Here is an 18,498-nt window from a genome sequence, read left to right on the forward strand (position 1 = left end):
AGGTATTGCATCTCACTCAGAGGTGCGATGCCTCACTTCCAGGTAAGGATGGAGTGTGGATCAGGACCCCGACACCTGCATGCATTACACCACATTTCCGGGGGACAGGGCGACCGATATGCTCCTGAGATGAGCACGACAGTCCCTGTCCCTGGCTGGAATGGGAGGGAACACCAAGGAAGGGGGAACCCAGTAGTGCAGGGGCAGAGAGGAAGCAGTTCCTGGATGCACAAGAGAGAGATATAAAAGGTGGGGGCCATCTTAGTGAGTGAGTTCTGTGAGAGGAGAAGTCAGGGAGCAGAGCTGCTGCATGGCTCTGCTCCCCAGGCAGGCCCTGTCAGGAGGCCTGAGCCTGGAGGAGGGAAGAAGGAGAAGGAAGGAGAGGGGAGCGGAGGAGGCTCCAGGAACAGAGGAAGAACGGACCCCAGGGGTGCAGACCGGCCAGTCGCCACTGCATGCCCTTATCTACCTGCATAGAGGGGTCAGGCCAAAAGAGGGTACCGGATCCCTTACTAGTGGAGTCGTGAAACTACCCTCAGCTAGGAACCGGAGGCTGCGACATTTCAAGTGGCGCAGCCCCTCGCTACACCTGCTAGGAAGGCACCACATAGGGTCCAGGGAAACGGAACGCATGTTTGCCCGCCAAGGCCCGAGGCAGCTGGACAGAAGCGTGGTCACTGGTGGGGTACGACAGGCCAGAGGAAGGACACACAAAGGGGGTCCTGTGAAGCACTTCAGAGATACCTGGGAGTCGGCCGAGCCCCTCACCTGGTGAGCACAGTGCGACTTGGGCAGCCAGTACCTGTAGAAGTGGTCTGGAGTATAAGAACTGTGAGTAAAGACCCTGGACTGCATCACTGACTCTGTGTCGTCACTGCTACTCCTGCACCATCACCCCCATCCACCCTACACACTGCCCTGAGGCTATACTCCTCCCGTGGGGAGTTGTACTACACTCTGCTGCACCCACAACACCAGCCTCAGCGGTCTGCCCTGCAGCGGCGGTTCGCCCTGACCGCAATCCATGGGTGGCGTAGTCGGACAATACCAGTAAATCCGCCACTGGTCTGACCACCCTGAGCCAGGGGACCGGGTCATTGCCACGCAAGGACTACAACCCCCAGCATTCATCCTAAAAGGCCCGGTTCCGGGTTCCCCACGGCCCAGGGGACGCATCAGCTTTGGCGTAGTCGGCAGGATTGTGACCAACCTGCCGCCAACGGGTACTGCGTGCCTGGAAAAAGACTGTGTACTTACCTTGGCGAAGTTTCCCGCCATCCGCAGCCATTTCCCGCCATCCGCGGCTATTTTCCCGCCATCGGGCGCCATCTTCCGAACACCGTGCGGGAAGAAGAGGGGCGTAACCGCCGAAAGCGCGCGAGAGCCGAAGCCCCGCCCTACGCACCGACACTGCGCAAGGTCCTGAAAGGAGCCCAGCGGACGCCGACATCACCAGAGCGCGACGCAAGGTCCTCGACCCCGACGATCGTCTGCGGAGCCGCGGCCTACAGAAGAGGAACATCGAAAGGTAGGCCACGTCTAACCAGGGGGGAGGAAGAAGTCAGAAGTGGAGGGAACTGCCACCACCAGCGCGGCCGCTGCCGCAGTGGTGTCGTTTGCTGTGCCTTGCACCCCGGGAGCGGCCTGTTTGCCCCAGTGCTCGGGGGAGTCGCATATCCTGAGCGATTTTAATGTGAAGCACACTCCAGCCTGCTACTATGACGACCCGGACGGGTCTGAAGATGAAGAGTACCAGCAGGAGTCACAAGGAGGGCGCCGCTAGTAAAGAGTACAGCGGAACCGTAAATAGTTACCCGTCAGGGTATGAAAAGTTTAAAGTTTTTGCCCCGGTTGGGACTGTTACCCGTTTGGAGTTGCCCTTAAGTTACCTGGCTGAGGACTGAGAGCAGCCAGTCCCCTTTCCAACCTGGCTGAGGACAGAGAGCAGCCATTCCCCTTTCCAATCTGGCTGAGGACTGGGAGCAGCCAACCCCTGTATATAGTTGCACTTCTTAAAGTGCCCAATATTGGTTTACCTCAACAGCTTGCACCTTGAAGGGTGATATGGACACCCGGTCACCGCAGAGACTGTGACCAGTTAAAGAGACTTCGCCGAATGAGTTGCTGCTGATGGTGTTTGCAGTTTTATATTTTTTTGAAAAGAGAGTTTTATATTTGATTGCTGAAAATTGCCTCCCATAAAGGGATGAGTTACTGTGTTGATAATATTATATGTTGATGCATTCGAAAATTTGCATGTCTTTGAACAAAAAAGCTTTGTACTCTGTTCCAGCCCGCGGACGTGCTGTGATTTACCAGGGGGGAATGTAGCACCCCGAGGGCTCGGTTGCTACAGAGGTATTGCATCTCACTCAGAGGTGCGATGCCTCAGTTCCAGGTAAGGATGGAGTGTGGATCAGGACCCCGACAGCTGCATGCACTACACCACATTTCCGGGGGACAGGGCGACCGATATGCTCCTGAGATGAGCATGACAGTCCCTGTCCCTGGCTGGAGTGGGAGGGAGGGAACACCCAGGAAGGGGGAACCCAGTAGTACAGGGGCAGAGAGGAAGCAGTTCCTGGATGCACAAGAGAGAGATATAAAAGGTGGGGGCCATCTTAGTGAGTGAGTTCTGTGAGAGGAGAAGTCAGGGAGCAGAGCTGCTGCATGGCTCTGCTCCCCAGGTAGGCCCTGTCAGGAGGCCTGAGCCTGGAGGAGGGAAGAAGGAAAGGGGATCGGAGGAGGCTCCAGGAACAGAGGAAGAAGGGACCCCAGGGGTGCAGACCGGCCAGTCGCCACTGCACGCCCGTATCTACCTGCGTAGAGGGGTCAGGCCAAGAGAGGATACCGGATCCCTTACTAGTGGAGGCGCGAAACTACCCTCAGCTAGGAACCGGAGGCTGCAACATTTCAAGTGGCGCAGCCCCTCGCTACACCCGCTAGGAAGGCACCACATAGGGTCCAGGGAAACGGAACTCTCGTTTGCCCGCCAAGGCCCGAGGCAGCTGGACAGAAGCGTGGTCACTGGTGGGGACAGGCCAGAGGAAGGACACACAAAGGGGGTCTTGTGAAGCACTTCAGAGATACCTGGGAGTCGGCCGAGCCCCTCACCTGGTGAGCACAGTGAGACTTGGGCAGCCGGTACCTCTAGAAGTGGTCTGGAGTATAAGAACTGTGAGTAAAGACCCTGGACTGCATCACTGACTGTGTGTCGTCACTGCTACTCCTGCACCATCACCCCCATCCTCTCTACACACTGCCCTGAGGCTATACTCCTCTCGTGGGGAGTTGTACTACACTCTGCTGCACCCACAACACCAGCCTCAGCGGTCTGCCCTGCAGCGGCGGTTCGCCCTGACCGCAATCCACGGGTGGCGTAGTCGGAAAATACCAGTAAATCCGCCACTGGTCTGACCACCCTGAGCCACGGGACCGGGTCATCGCCACGCAAGGACTACAACCCCCAGCATTCATCCTAAAAGGCCCGGTTCCGGGTTCCCCACGGCCCAGGGGGCGCGTCAATAGATAGATGATAGATAATAGATAGATAGATAATAGATAGATAATAGATAGATAATAAATAGATGATAGATAATAGATAGATAATAGATAGATAATAGATGATAAATAGATGATAGATAATAGATAGATAACATACAAATAATAGATAGATAATAGATGATAGATAACATACAAATAATAGATAGATAGATGATAGATAGATAATAGATAGATGATATATAATAGATAGATAATAGATAACATACAAATAATAATAGATAGATGATGGATAATAGATAATATATAGTTAATAGATAGATGATAGATAGATAATAGATGATAGATAGATAGATAATAGATAGATAATAGATAGATAATAGATGATAGATACTAGATAGATGATAGATAATAGATAGATAATAGATAGATGATAGATAGATAATAGATATACAGTGGTGGCCAAAAGTATTGGCACCCCTGCAATTCTGTCAGATAATACTCAGCTTCTTCCTGAAAATGATTGCAATCACAAATTCTTTGGTCTTATTCTCTTCATTTAATTTGCTTGCAAGGAAAAAAACACAAAAGAGAATGAAGCAAAAATCAAATCATTGATCATTTCACACAAAACTCCAAAAATGGGCCAGACAAAAGTATTGGCACCCTCAGCCTAATACTTGGTTGCACAACCTTTAGCCAAAATAACTGGGAACAACCGCTTCCGGTAACCATCAATGAGTTTCTTACAATGCTCTGCTGGAATTGTAGACCATTCTTCTTGGGCAAACTGCTCCAGGTCCCTGATATTTGAAGGGTGCCTTCTCCAAACTGCCATTTTGAGATCTCTCCACAGGTGTTCTATGGGATTCAGGTCTGGACGCATTCCTGGCCACCTTAGACGTCTCCAGTGCTTTCTCTGAAACCATTTTATAGTGCTTTTGGAAGTGTGTTTTGAGTCATTGTCCTGCTGGAAGACCCATGACCTCTGAGGGAGACCCAGCTTTCTCACACTGGGCCCTACATTATGCTGCAAAATTTGTTGGTAGTCTTCAGACTTCATAATGCCATGCACACGGTCAAGCAGTCCAGTGCCAGAGGCAGCAAAGCAACCCCAAAACATCAGGGAACCTCCGCCATGTTTGACTGTAGGGACCGTGTTCTTTTCTTTGAAAGCCTCTTTTTTTTCCTGTACACTCTATGTTGATGCTTTTTCCCAAAAAGCTCTACTTTTGTCTCATCTGACCAGAGAACATTCTTCCAAAACGTTTTAGGCTTTCTCAGGTAAGTTTTGACAAACTCCAGCCTGGCTTTTTTATGTCTCGAGGTAAGAAGTGGGGTCTTCCTGGGTATCCTACCATACAGTCCCTTTTCATTCAGACGCCGACGGATAGTACGGGTTGACACTGTTGTACCCTCGGACTGCAGGGCAGCTTGAACTTGTTTGGATGTTAGTCGAGGTTCTTTATCCACCATCCGCACAATCTTGCGTTGAAATCTCTCGTCAATTTTACTTTTCCGTCCACATCTAGGGAGGTTAGCCACAGTGCCATGGGCTTTACACTTCTTGATGACACTGCGCACGGAAGACACAGGAACATTCAGGTCTTTGGAGATGGACTTGTAGCCTTGAGATTGCTCATGCTTCCTCACAATTTGGTTTCTCAAGTCCTCAGACAGTTCTTTGGTCTTCTTTCTTTTCTCCATGCTCAATGTGGTACACACAAGGACACAGGACAGAGGTTGAGGCAACTTTTATCCATGTTAACTGGCTGCAAGTGTGATTTAGTTATTGCCAACACCTGTTAGGTACCACAGGTAAGTTACAGGTGCTGTTAATTACACCAATTACAGAAGCATCACATGATTTTTCAAAGGGTGGCAATACTTTTGTCCACCCCCTTTTTTAGGTTTGGTGTGGAATTATATCCAATTTGGCTTTAGGACAATTCTTTTTGTGTTTTTTCATTGAAGACAAATTAAATGAAGAGATTAATACCAAAGAATTTGTGATTGCAATCATTTTCAGGAAGACACTGAGTATTATCTGACAGAATTGCAGGGGTGCCAATACTTTTGGCAACCACTGTATGTGTGTGTGTGGGTTGCGTGCACGTGTATTCTTGCGCTAAGTGTCATCGGCGCCAAGTGTGGGCAGTTATTTCATTTGGTAATTGGACTAACACCTATCTTCTATCTTCACACAGGTACAATATCTCGGCTTTATGGATCTTTGCTATATGTCACCTTTTACATTCTATTCAATACTCACTGATACATGTCTGCCTCTCCCCCTAATTGCAGACACTATCTGATGGAGGAAGGAGCTATACTGTGTAGCCGGCATGGTGTTAGCTCTGTCTTTGATCAACTGGCTCCTGATTTATCCACAACCAGCTCCCACAATGCCCCACACCTGATGATTTAGCCTCTCCTATAAATTTAGAAGCTACTTAAGGGGTGCACGTGGTGTGGGGTGCATGCACGTGTCTTCTTGCGCTAAATGTGGGCAGTTATTTCATTTGGCAGTTAGTCATTGCAGGAGTCAGGTAACCGCACTTTATATCCTCTTTAACTACGCACCGAAAAGATAGTACACATGTTTCTATATGTTTTCACTCTCTCCCCTATAGTCCTTCACTTTCTACTAACCCCCCTAATTCCTACACCTCGTAATGAACTGTTCATCTCTCCCTCCATCCTACCCCTCCATCTCACCTCCTCCTCAGAATTGTTCTTTAATATTCAATCCTCTGTCTACAAACACAGACAGCCACCTCATGCCCTCTCCTGCTCCCACCTACTAACACTTTCTCTTCTCCTCCTCACTGCTGGCGATATCTCTCCAAATCCTGGCCCTCCTCACAATATCCCCACAGTCACTTCTACCTCTTATCCACGACCTACCACAAACTTCCGTAACCTCTCTAACCTTATACCCATCCACCCAGCCCCTGCTTCCCCATTCCCACTAGCAGGAGCTCTCTGGAATTCTCGCTCTGTCAGCAACAAACTTTCCTACATCCATGATCTTTTCATTACTAACAAACTCTCCTTCCTCTGCATCACAGAAACCTGGTTCACCCCCTCTGACCCTTCTCCAGCTACACTTTCCTATTGTGGATTCCATCTCCCCCCCCCCCCACCCCGCTCCAGCGGCAAGCATGGCGGAGGAGATGGTATCCTCTTGTCAGATAACTGCTCCTCCCCAATTCCACTGCTGCCCTCTGTTACTTTCCCCTCTTTCGAGGCACACTGTGTCCCCTCCAACCTCCAACTGACTGTCATTTACCGCCCCCCCAGAGCCAGCCACCACTTTCTTCGACCACTTCACCACCTGGCTGCTTCACTTCCTTTCCGCTGACATCCCCACTATCATCATGGGCAACTTCAACATCCCCATTGACACTTCCCACTCATCTGTCTCTAAGCTTCTATCCCTCACTTTTTCCTTCAGCCTTGCTCAATGGTCTTCCACAGCCACTCACAAAGATGGCCACACACTGGATCTCATCTTCACCCGCCTCTGTTCCCTATCTAACCTTTCCATCTCACATCACCCTCTATCTGACCACAACCTACTTGCATTCTCTGCCCTCTCCTCCCCAAGTCCACAATCCCCATTCCACAAACTTGCATACCGTCGCAGAAATCTCAAACACCTCGACCTACACTCACTCTCTGAATTCCTTCTCCTTCTTACAGACATAAGCTCATTACATGATACAGATGTTGCTGCCGCTTTATATAACACCACAATAGCCGCAGCTCTCAATTCAGTTGCCCCCGTCACACATACCAAAGCTCGCACAATCAACAGGCAACCCTGGCACACCAACCTGACTAAAGATCTGAGACGGACCTCCAGGGTTGCTGAGCGGAGATGGAAAAAGTACCACTTCAAAGAGCACTTCATCGCATTCAAAGTCCCTCACTACTTTCAAGTCCACACTCACTGCAGCAAAACAAACCTACTTCTCATCTCTCATATCCTCCCTGTCTCACAACCCTAAACATCTATTCAACACTTTCAATTCTCTCCTCTGCCCCCCCCAGCGCCTCCTCCCTCTCCTCTCATCTCAGCCGAGGACTTTGCCTCATTCTTCAAGCAGAAGATTTATACCATCAGACAAAGCTTTTGCCTAAAGTTCCCACAGCCCCTTCTCATATCTACTCAATATTCCTCCTCCAAAACTAGCTTCTCCACCATTACGGAAGATCAACTTTCCCCCTTACTCTCCAAGTCACACCGCACCACCTGCAAACTTGACCCTATCCTGTCCCACCTCATCCCAAACCTTACTACAGAATCTTCATCCCAACCCTAACCCACCTCTTCAACCTGTCACTAACAACTGGTGTATTCTCCTCATGCTTCAAACATGCCTCGATCACACTCATCCTCAAAAAACCCTCCCTTGACCCATCCTCTTGCCTCAAAACTACTCGATCAACACGTCCATTTTGAACTGTCCTCCCACCTCTCCTCCTGCTCTCTCTTTGACCGCTTACAATCTGGCTTCCGCCCGCACCATTCTACTGAAACTGCCCTGACTAAAGTCACCAACTAAATATTAACTGCCAAATCCAAGCGACACTATTCTTTCCTTCTCCTCCTGAACCTGTCATCTGCCTTCATCACAGTGGACTATTCCCTCTTACTACAGATTCTCTCATCTCTTGGCATCAAAGACTTGGCCCTATCTTGGATCTTCTCATACTTAACAGACAGGACCTTCTGTTACGCACACACCTCCTCCTCATCTCGCCCCTATCTGTCGGTGTCCCCCAAGGTTCAGTCCTAGGACCTCTGCAATTCTCAATCTACACCCTTGGACAGCTCATAGAGGCCCATGCCTTTCAGTATCATCTCTATGCTGACACACAGATTTACCTCTTTCGACCTGATATCACCTCCTTACTAACTAGAATCGCACAATGTCTGTCCGCTATCTCATCCTTCTTCTCTGCTAGATTTCTAAAAGTTAACATGGATAACATTGAATTCATCATCTTTCCCCCATCTCACTTAGCCCCCTCATCTGACCTATCCATCAAAATCAATGGCTGTCCACTCTCCCCAGTCCCACAAGCTCGCTGCCTCTGGGTAACCCTGGACTCTAACCTCTACTTCAAACCACATATCCAAGCACCTTCCACTTCCTGCCGACTCCAACTCAAAAACATCTCCCGGATCCGCACATTCCTCAACCACAAATCTGCAAAAACACTAGTGCATGCCCTCATCATCTCCCGCCTCGAATACTGCAACCTCCTGCTCTGTGGCCTCCCTTCTAACACTCTTGCGCCCCTCCAATCCATTCTAAACTTTGCTGCCCGACTAATCCGCCTGTCCCCCCGCTATTCCCCGACCTCTCCTCTCTGTCAATCCCTTCACTGGCTCCCCATTGCCCAGAGACTCCAGTTTAAAACCCTAACTTTGGCATACAAAGCCATCCACAGCCTGTCTCCTCCATACATCTGTGACCTAGTCTCCCGGTACTTACCTGCACGCAACCTACGATCCTCACAAGATCTTCTTCTCTACTCCCCTCTTATCTCCTCTTCCCACAATCGCATACAAGATTTCTCCCGTGCTTCCCCCCTACTCTGGAACTCTCTACCCCAACACATCAGACTCTCGCCGACCGTGGAAACCTTCAAAGGAAGCTGAAGACCCACCTCTTCCGACAAGCCTACAACCTGCAGTAACCTCGCTCCACCACACCGCTGTACGACCAGCTCTACCCTCACCTAATGTATCCTCACCCATCCATTATAGACTGTGAGTCCTCGCCGGCAGGGTCCTCGCTCCTCCTATATCCATTTGCCACTGCGTTTTTGTTCAAGATTTTTGTAATTGTTTCTGCTATGTATACCCCCTTTTTCACATGTAAAGCGCCATGGAATAAATGGCACTATAATAATAATAAATAATAATAATATTAATAGACAATAAATAGGTAGATGATAGATAATAGATAGATTAATAGATAGATAATAGATGATACACAGATAATAGATAGATAAATAATAGATAATAGAAAGATAATAGTTAATAGATGGATAATAGATAATAGAAAGATAATAGTTAATAGATGGATAATAGATAATAGATAGCTAATTGATAGATGGATAATAGATAATAGAAAGATAATAGTTAATAGATGGATAATAGATAGTTAATTGATAGATGGATAATAGATAATTGATAGATAATAGATATAAGGATAGAGGAGAAAAGATATGTACCCAGACCTCCTGCTCTGCAAACACAGCCTGAAGACACAGATGATGCAGGGAGGAGAGCGGCCATAGCTCCCTTATAGAAAGAAGCGAGGTCTCAGGGGCAGACATTTGTGGACGAGGATTATACAATACAAATAAGAGGAATCTGTGCACTTGATATATAACTGCTCCTCATTTATCACAATAATTTTCTGGGAGAAATATTTCATTTTCTGGGACAATTTCAAGGGTGCCAACACTTTCGGCCATAACTGTATATTCTTTAACCCCTTCAGTACTGGTACCTTACCACTACCTATTAAGACTATTTTGTGTAATTGCCTTTGCTTTAATTTGTTCAATCGACATAGAATGTGTGCTTTTATTTGAGGGTTGATTTTTATTTCATCATCATAACTTATTAAGTTGTACAAACTTTTTAGGGGATAGAACAGAAAATTTAAAAAATAATAATCCCAAGATTTTTTTTTTTCACTTTAACCTGTGCCTTTCGCCGTGAGGCATTAGCTTTATCTATTGGGTTTGGTTATGATGTTGTAAAATATTTATCCTTTTTTAGGTACAACGTTTGCACAAACATAGCACATTTCATAGAAAAAAATAGTCCTAATGACGCCATGAGTCAGTTTATTTTTTTTCTTAATGTCAGACTGATGTAGCTTTGTTTATGGCTAGACTTATCATATTTTATCAAATATTATTTGGTACATTACAACTAACTATTAAAGAGGTCGCCCACTACCCTGACTCAGTTACTAGTTTTGCCCCTCCCATTCTTCACTGAGTCACACACATCCTGTAGCTCAACCTACCCCCCTCCCACAGAGTCACACACCCCCTGTAACTCAACCTACCCCCCTCCCACAGAGTCACACACCCCCTGTAACTCAACCTACCCCCCTCCCACAGAGTCACACCCCCCCTGTAACTCAACCTACCCCCCTCCCACAGAGTCACACACCCCCTGTAACTCAACCTACCCCCCTCCCACAGAGTCACACACCCCCTGTAACTCAACCTACCCCCCTCCCACAGAGTCACACACCCCCTGTAACTCAACCTACCCCCCTCCCACAGAGTCACACACCCCCTGTAACTCAACCTACCCCCCTCCCAGAGTCACACACCCCGTGTAACTCAACCTACCCCCTGTAACTCAACCTACCCCCCTCCCAGAGTCACACACCCCCTGTAGCTCAACATACACCCCTCCCACAGAGTCACACACCCCCTGTAACTCAACTTACCCCCCTCCCACAGTCACACACCCCCTGTAACTCAACCTACCCCCCTCCCACAGAGTCACACACCCCCTGTAACTCAACCTACCCCCCTCCCACAGAGTCACACACCCCCTGTAACTCAACCTACCCCCCTCCCACAGAGTCACACACCCCCTGTAACTCAACCTACCCCCCTCCCACAGAGTCACACACCCCCTGTAACTTAACCTACCCCCTCCCAGAGTCACACACCCCCTGTAACTCAACCTACCCCCTGTAACTCAACCTACCCCCCTCCCAGAGTCACACACCCCCTGTAGCTCAACCTACACCCCTCCCACAGAGTCACACACCCCCTGTAACTCAACTTACCCCCCTCCCACAGTCACACACCCCCTGTAACTCAACCTACCCCCCTCCCACAGAGTCACACACCCCCTGTAGATCCGGCTACACCCCTCCCACAGAGTCACACACCCCCTGTAGCTCAACCTACCCCCCTCCCACAGAGTCACACACCCCCTGTAGATCCACCTACACCCCTCCCAGAGTCACACACACCCTGTAGCTCAACCTACACCCCTACCACTCCTCCCACAGTCACACACCCCCTGTAGATCCACCTACACCCCTCCCAGAGTCACACACACCCTGTAGCTCAACCTACACCCCTACCACTCCTCCCACAGAGTCACACCCCCTTTATCTCTGCCTACACCCCTCCCATGCCTCTTTCAGACTCACACACACCATGTAGCTCAACCTATACCCCTACCACGCCTCCCTCAGACTCACACATACCTTGTATCTCGGCCTACACCCCTCCCCCCAGAGTCACACATACCCTGTATCTCGGCCTACACCCCTACCACCCCTCCCACAGAGTTACACAAACCCTGTAGTTCCGCCTACACCCCTACCACTCATCCCACAGTCACACCCCCTATAGTTCTGCCTACACCCCTACCACTCCTCCTACAATCATACCCCCGTAGCTCCGCCTACACCCCTCCCACAGAGTCACACACCCTGTAGCTCCGCCTACACCCTCCCACATAGTCACACCCACTGTAGCTCCATCTACACCCATACCACTCCTCCCACAGAGTCACACCCCCTGTAGCTCCACCTACACCCCTCCCACAGAGTCACACCCCCTGTAGCTCCACCTACACCCCTCCCACAGAGTCACACCCCCTGTAGCTCTGCCTACACCCCTCCCACAGAGTCACATACCGATGTAGCTCCGCCTACACCCCTTCCACTTCTTCTCCAGTGTCACACAACCCCAGCGTGACTGTAATGCACAAAGCACCAGAACGGCAGCTCTGACAATAAAAATTATCCCCTACTCCCACTCACTGACTAATGGGTGGAATGGATGAAAAGATTGGTTGGGGGGATGGAGAGAGAGCTATGAATGTATTCATATTATAGGGAGAATACAGCAGGGTGTAAATACATGTGTGTACATGTGTTATGCACCTGTCCCAGATCCCTGCCTTGCTTCCCTCTCTCTGGTCCGCAAAACTCTGTTGTGCTCCACGTCGACCTTTCCAGGTGGCCTGGCGTGATCCCATGTGAGCATCAGCCCGGGCCTATATAAGGCTCGCTGAGAAACACCCTTGTGTCTTGGTATTGCATTAAGACTTCTGTGCTGCTGGATCTTGGGCTGCTACACTTCTGTGTCTCCTGCCTGCGGTTTCCTGATGTCCTTCGCCTGCCTGTGGTTTTCTGACGTTCTACGCCTGCCTGCAGTTTCCTGGCAGTCTATGACTGCCTGCAATTTTCTGACGTCCTCTGCCTGCCTTTTTGTCGTACTGCGTCTGCCTGTGGTTTCCTGATGTCCTCCGCCTGCCTGTGGTTTCTTGACATTCTCCACTTGCCTGCGGTTTCCTGACGTTCTAAGCCAGCTGGCGGTTTCCTGCCGTCCTCCACTTGCCTGCGGTTTCCTGACGTCTTCTGCCTGCCTATGGCTTTCTGACATTCTTCGACTGCTTATGGTTTCTTGATGTCATCTGCCTGCCTGCGGTTTCCTGATGTTCTACCCCTGCCTGCGCTTTTCTGACGTTCTACGCCGGCCTGCAGTTTTCAGATGTTCTACGTTTGCCTACGGTTTTCTGATGTTCTGCACCTGCCTGCAGATTCCTGATGTCCTCCACCTACCTGCAGTTTCCCGACATCCTCTGCCTGCTTGTGGTTTCCTGGCATCCTCTGCCTGCCTGCGGTTTCCTGATGTCCACATGCCTGTGATTTACTGATGTCCTGCATGCCTCACTTAGCTGCTGCACCAATGCAAGTGTGCCCACCCGGACCTTGGGCTTGGTGGATTCACCCCCACTAGTGAGCCTAAAACACCCTGCTGTATACATACAGATACAAGGGAGAGACGAGTCTGCAGGTATAGCTGTGTCTGCAGCTGCATGCACAGGAGCACTGTGAGCTCTGCTGAATAAAGCCCAGCCCACCCGCACAGCAAGCCCCGCCCACCCATCAGTTTCCAGAGCTCGGAACTCTGGGAGGTTTTGAAGTGACATCACAGGATGTCAGAGGATTTTCAGCCAGAAATCATGTGACCAGGAGAGCAACTTAGGTTACAGAAGGATTTGGAAAAGCAAGGTATTTAGTAAAATGCTTATCTATCACAGTTAGTTCATATGAAAGGGACTTAGAAGGTAGTGACCAACCCCTTTAAGTTACTATTTGGTCATTTACTGTACATACCATGTAATTGTGAGATTACAAGAAGACCATTTTTTTTACATTTCTGCAAAAGAACAAAACAACAAAAAAATACAAAAAGTTTTTTTTAATTTTCTGCAAACTCTTTTTTTAATGAATTGATTTATTTTCATACCACTAGGAGTCAACACGATGTGATCATTTGATCACTTTAAACGATCTTTGCTATACTCAGTAGATGACAAATCAGGTAGTCTGTGCCTTTGCCATGGACTACTAGACAAGCAGTCATGGAAGGCCTGTGAACATGGAAGGCCTGTGAACATGGAAGGCCTGTGAATATGGAAGGCCTGTGAACATGGAAGGCCTGTGAACATGGAAGGCCTGTGAACATGGAAGGCCTGTGAACATGGAAGGCCTGAGAACATGGAAAGCCTGTGAACATGGAAGGTCTGTCAACATGGAAGGTCTGTCAACATGGAAGGCCTGTCAACATGGAAGGCCTGAGAACATGGAAAGCCTGTGAACATGGAAGGTCTGTGAACATGGAAGGTCTGTCAACATGGAAGGTCTGTCAACATGGAAGGCCTGTGAACATGGAAGGCCTGTGAACATGGAAGGCCTGTGAACATGGAAGGCCTGTGAACATGGAAGGTCTGTGAACATGGAAGGTCTGTGAACATGGAAGGTCTGTGAACATGGAAGGTCTGTGAACATGGAAGGTCTGTGAACATGGAAGGTCTGTGAACATGGAAGGTCTGTGAACATGGAAGGCCTGTGAACATGGAAGGCCTGTGAACATGGAAGGTCTGTGAACATGGAAGGTCTGTGAACATGGAAGGCCTGTGAACATGGAATATTTTACAGACATTTTACAAATCCTGAATTATGGGCAAAACATTTTTCACATTATGAGAATGAAAACAGTTTCTAAGCCGTGTGATCTCCTTGACTTCTAAAAGAAGATTTTTTGTTTCAGAACTTATTTTCCACATTGAGAACATGAATACGGCTCCCCCCCCCCCCTAAGTGAGGACACTTAGATGATCATTAGATTTTGATTTCTGGGAATAACCTTTCCCACAATCTGACCAGAAAATGGCTTCTCCTCCATGTGAATCCTCTGATGTTTGACAAAACCTGATTTATGGGTAAAACATTTCCTACATTGTAAACAAGAAAAAGGTTTCTTCCCTGTGTGAATTCTTAGATGTTCCGCAAGACTTGATCTCTGAGTAAAACATTTCCCACATTCTGAGCATGAAAATGGCCTTTCCCCTGTGTGAGTTCTCAGGTGTTCAATAAGAATTGAGTTCTGGTTAAAACCTTTCCCACATTCGGGACATAAGTATGGCTTCTCTCCTGTGTGAATTCTCCGATGTCTCCCAAGAGAATCTTTATGCATAAAGAATTTCCCACATTCAGAACATGAGTACGGCTTCTCCCCTGTGTGAATTCTATGATGTTTCAAAAGAGAATCCTTATGCATAAAGGATTTCTCACATTCAGGACATGAAAATGGCTTCTCCCCTGTGTGACTTCTCTGATGTTTCTCAAGAGAATTTTTATGCTTAAAGCATTTCCCACATTCAGAACATGAAAATGGCTTATCCGCTGTGTGATATCGTTGATGTAGAAGAAGAGCCGATTTCTGACAAAAACATTTTCCACATTTCAAGCATGAGAACGGCTTCTCCCCTGTGTGAATTCTTAAGTGGTCAACAAAATTTGATTTACGGGTAAAACTTTTCCCACATTCTGAGCATAAAAATGGCCTTTTATCCTTACAAGTGCTCTCGTGAATTGAAAGATTAGTTTGCTTCCTAAAATGTTTTACATGATCAAATGCAAAAAGGTTTCCGGGTCTGTGTCCAGTTATATTTTTGCCACTCAACGATTGATTATCTTCTAATTCGTAAATAGGAGACAATAGGACATTTCCATAGGAGTCCCTCATCCATTCTTCATCTGGAAAAAAGAAACAACATTTTTACTACTTTATAAAATTGTCATCAAAGACAACCCTCTTTGAATTGAAGTCTAATCTATGAAAATCTAAAAATATGTCATCTGTAGAATAAATGCAGTTAAGAGAAAAAAAACAAAACAAGAAAATAAAAATTTCAGAATTGCTTTTTTTTTTCCCCACCAAAAATACATCAAAAACTGATTGAAATCCAATATGTATGCCAAAATGGTACCAATAAAACTATAGTTTGGCACACACACACAAAAAATAACATCACAAAGGTCCTTCAACAGAAAAATGAGAAAAGTTATGACTCTTGGAAGAAAAAATGAAGTCCAAAAAATGAAAATTGGCCATATCGAGAAGGGGTTAATTATAATCCAAATGTACAGTAAGTTCTGCACCTGAAGTCACATCCTCCAACCAGAGTTTCAATTGTGGATGTTTTGAGTAAAGTCGCTATGCAAAAAATCCATGGCTCTTACCATTCAATGCCGTGAATACGGGTTCTTCGAATTCACTCTTCATTCCACTGGGGTTTTCCTGTAAAGATCCCACATTAAGAAAAACAGAAAAAGTTTCTTATATCACTCAGGCAAATGTCAAAGTGATTGAAAGGCATGAGACAAGTTGGGATAAATATAAGAAGGATTTCCTCGAGCGGCGATCAGAAAGGATCAACATCCAACCAAAGGTTTTATACATCATAAATGATTTTGGTATTTTGCTACATGAAATGATCTCAGAGTCGGAGCTCGTCATACACGTCAGATGGAAATATGCCAACAAACGATCATTCCTTTATTGATTGACCCATACACACGTAAAGAGGTTGTCCACTACTTTTACATTGATGGCCTATCCCTAGGACAGGCCATCAATGTCTGATCGGCCGGCGTCCGACACCGGTCACCCCCGCCAATCAGCTGACAACGGTGTCGGCGGCGGAAGCACTTACTTGTTGAGCTTGACCGTCTACTTGTAGTGGCTGCCGCGTGGTACTGCATATCCGCCTTCTATTGATTAGGAGGCGGATGTGTAGTACTAAGCCCCGGCCACTACAAGTAGATGGCCAAGCTCCGCTAGTAAGTACCTCTGGCCAGCGGGGGTGCCAGTTGTCGGCCAGCTGATCGGCGGGGGTGCCGGGTGTCAGACCACGACCGATCAGATATTGATGGCCTATCCCAAGGATAGGCCATCAGTGTAAAAGTAGTGGACAACCTCTTCAAGATTATATTGGGCAGTGATCTGCACTGATCGCATCAAACAGCGCTACTATCCAGCCACTGCAGATCATCAGCCCAAAAAAACAATAAAGTTGGTATTTTGAACTAATACGAACATGTCTAGCTTACAGCTGATTAGTTAAGCCCATACTATTAGATTAGGTGGGCTGCCCAGCACTATATTAGTGCACCCATGATGACAGACATGCCAGTTGACAAGGCCAACATTTCTGGGCTTGGTCTCATCAGTATCTTGCATCTGTGTTGCCTCCATCTTTATTAAGTGGGTTTGCTGTATTCTGACCTGGGCAGGTAAATACGGTTTCCCTTTTTTTGCTGTGTTAAGATTATCTCCAGAACTTGTTAGTCAATTGTAAGAGAATGGTCCGCCACGTTGTGGCCAGCAGCCATCTCGGACAATCAACTAACTTTTTGGTTTTGGAGCTCTCCCCAGAATGAAGGTAAAAAATGACCTCGGTGCCATTAGCAGGTATGGACGGAGTCCGGCGACACTAATTGGAGCAGCCGCAGGGCACCGTGATAGTAAATAAGTGGTATTATATGGTAGCAAGTACTGTATATGTTGAATTAAGAGAGAAACCAAAGCTGTCAGTATGTGAAGAGCTATGTGAGTAATGACATTAGCTAAAAGGATAATGGAGATTTATAGGCAACATTCATTAATGTCATGTTGGGTCATTGTATGCTTTGTTCTAATATACATGTTTTCCTGCAGTATGAGGTTATCATGTATACACTTTTTTCTCTGAAGGGTGTAGTTTCCTTTGTCTAAACCATGTATAAAAAGCCCATGCTGTAGTTCGGGGCCAGACCATGGCCAGATCGCCACCGTTGTGTTACCTGTCTGGGCACCTGCGCGTGTCTACGTCCTTCAGCTGTCTTCTGCAATTGCTCTGTTGAGCTTCTCTGAATAAACCTCAGTCCCTGCTTCAAGGACAATTGTCTACAATGTCTTCTCTCATCTTTCATCTCTCAGTAAGGACTTTCTTACATCAATGACTCTTACTACTGTTGGAAGCCAAAATGGACAATATCGATAATATGTGTAATATGAATGCCTGAACTCACTACTATAGTATCAATGGCCAAATGGACATCCAAACTGCGAGGAAAAGTGCTTTCTATGAAACCATAAACGAACCATAAACTAATTGTAGCCGCAACCTCCCACAGCCAACACGGCGTCTACACTCCACTGCTGGAGGTCAGTAGAAAGCTTCATTACATCGGTCAATAGAGGATTTCCAGAAATCTCAGCTCCATCTACCTGATGATCCAGGAGGACATTCTGCTTCTCCTCTGGAAGATCCTGGGAATATAGAGGACTGGGACTTCTCTCCGGTGGATTTCTCGGACTGGATCCATCTATAGGAAATATACACAGGACTGAATACATCATCTACATGTGATGATCAGATGATGGGGGAGTCTAGGTGACCTCAGACCCGGCCTCTCCTCTATAATCAGGACGGTCTCCTCTTACCCGGAGATGTGAGGGGCTGGTGATCCTCCATCATGACGTCCTTGTACAGATCCTTGTGTCCTTCTATATACTCCCACTCCTCCATGGAGAAATAGACGGTGACGTCCTGACACCTTATAGGAACCTGACACACACAATGACCCG

General features: G+C 47.5%; 1 protein-coding gene across 1 annotated transcript in view; it reads right to left on the reverse strand.

Moving 5' to 3' along the window:
- LOC141243630 (uncharacterized) overlaps positions 1–18,498 on the reverse strand; it is a 105,800-nt gene that overhangs the window by 78,453 nt on the left and 8,849 nt on the right. The window contains exons 4-9 of the mRNA XM_073668941.1: positions 18,355–18,478; positions 18,139–18,236; positions 16,110–16,167; positions 14,698–15,623; positions 14,184–14,498; positions 13,980–14,141 (exon numbers count right to left, since the gene is read on the reverse strand). Of these exons, the coding sequence (XP_073525042.1) occupies positions 13,980–14,141; positions 14,184–14,498; positions 14,698–15,623; positions 16,110–16,167; positions 18,139–18,236; positions 18,355–18,478 (1,683 nt within the window). The remainder of the gene's footprint in view (positions 1–13,979; positions 14,142–14,183; positions 14,499–14,697; positions 15,624–16,109; positions 16,168–18,138; positions 18,237–18,354; positions 18,479–18,498) is intronic.

This window comes from Phyllobates terribilis, unplaced genomic scaffold, assembly GCF_046119375.1.
Source record: "Phyllobates terribilis strain yellow unplaced genomic scaffold, ASM4611937v1 Scaffold_2__4_contigs__length_985480577, whole genome shotgun sequence".
In the NCBI taxonomy this organism is placed as follows: Eukaryota; Metazoa; Chordata; class Amphibia; order Anura; family Dendrobatidae; genus Phyllobates; species Phyllobates terribilis.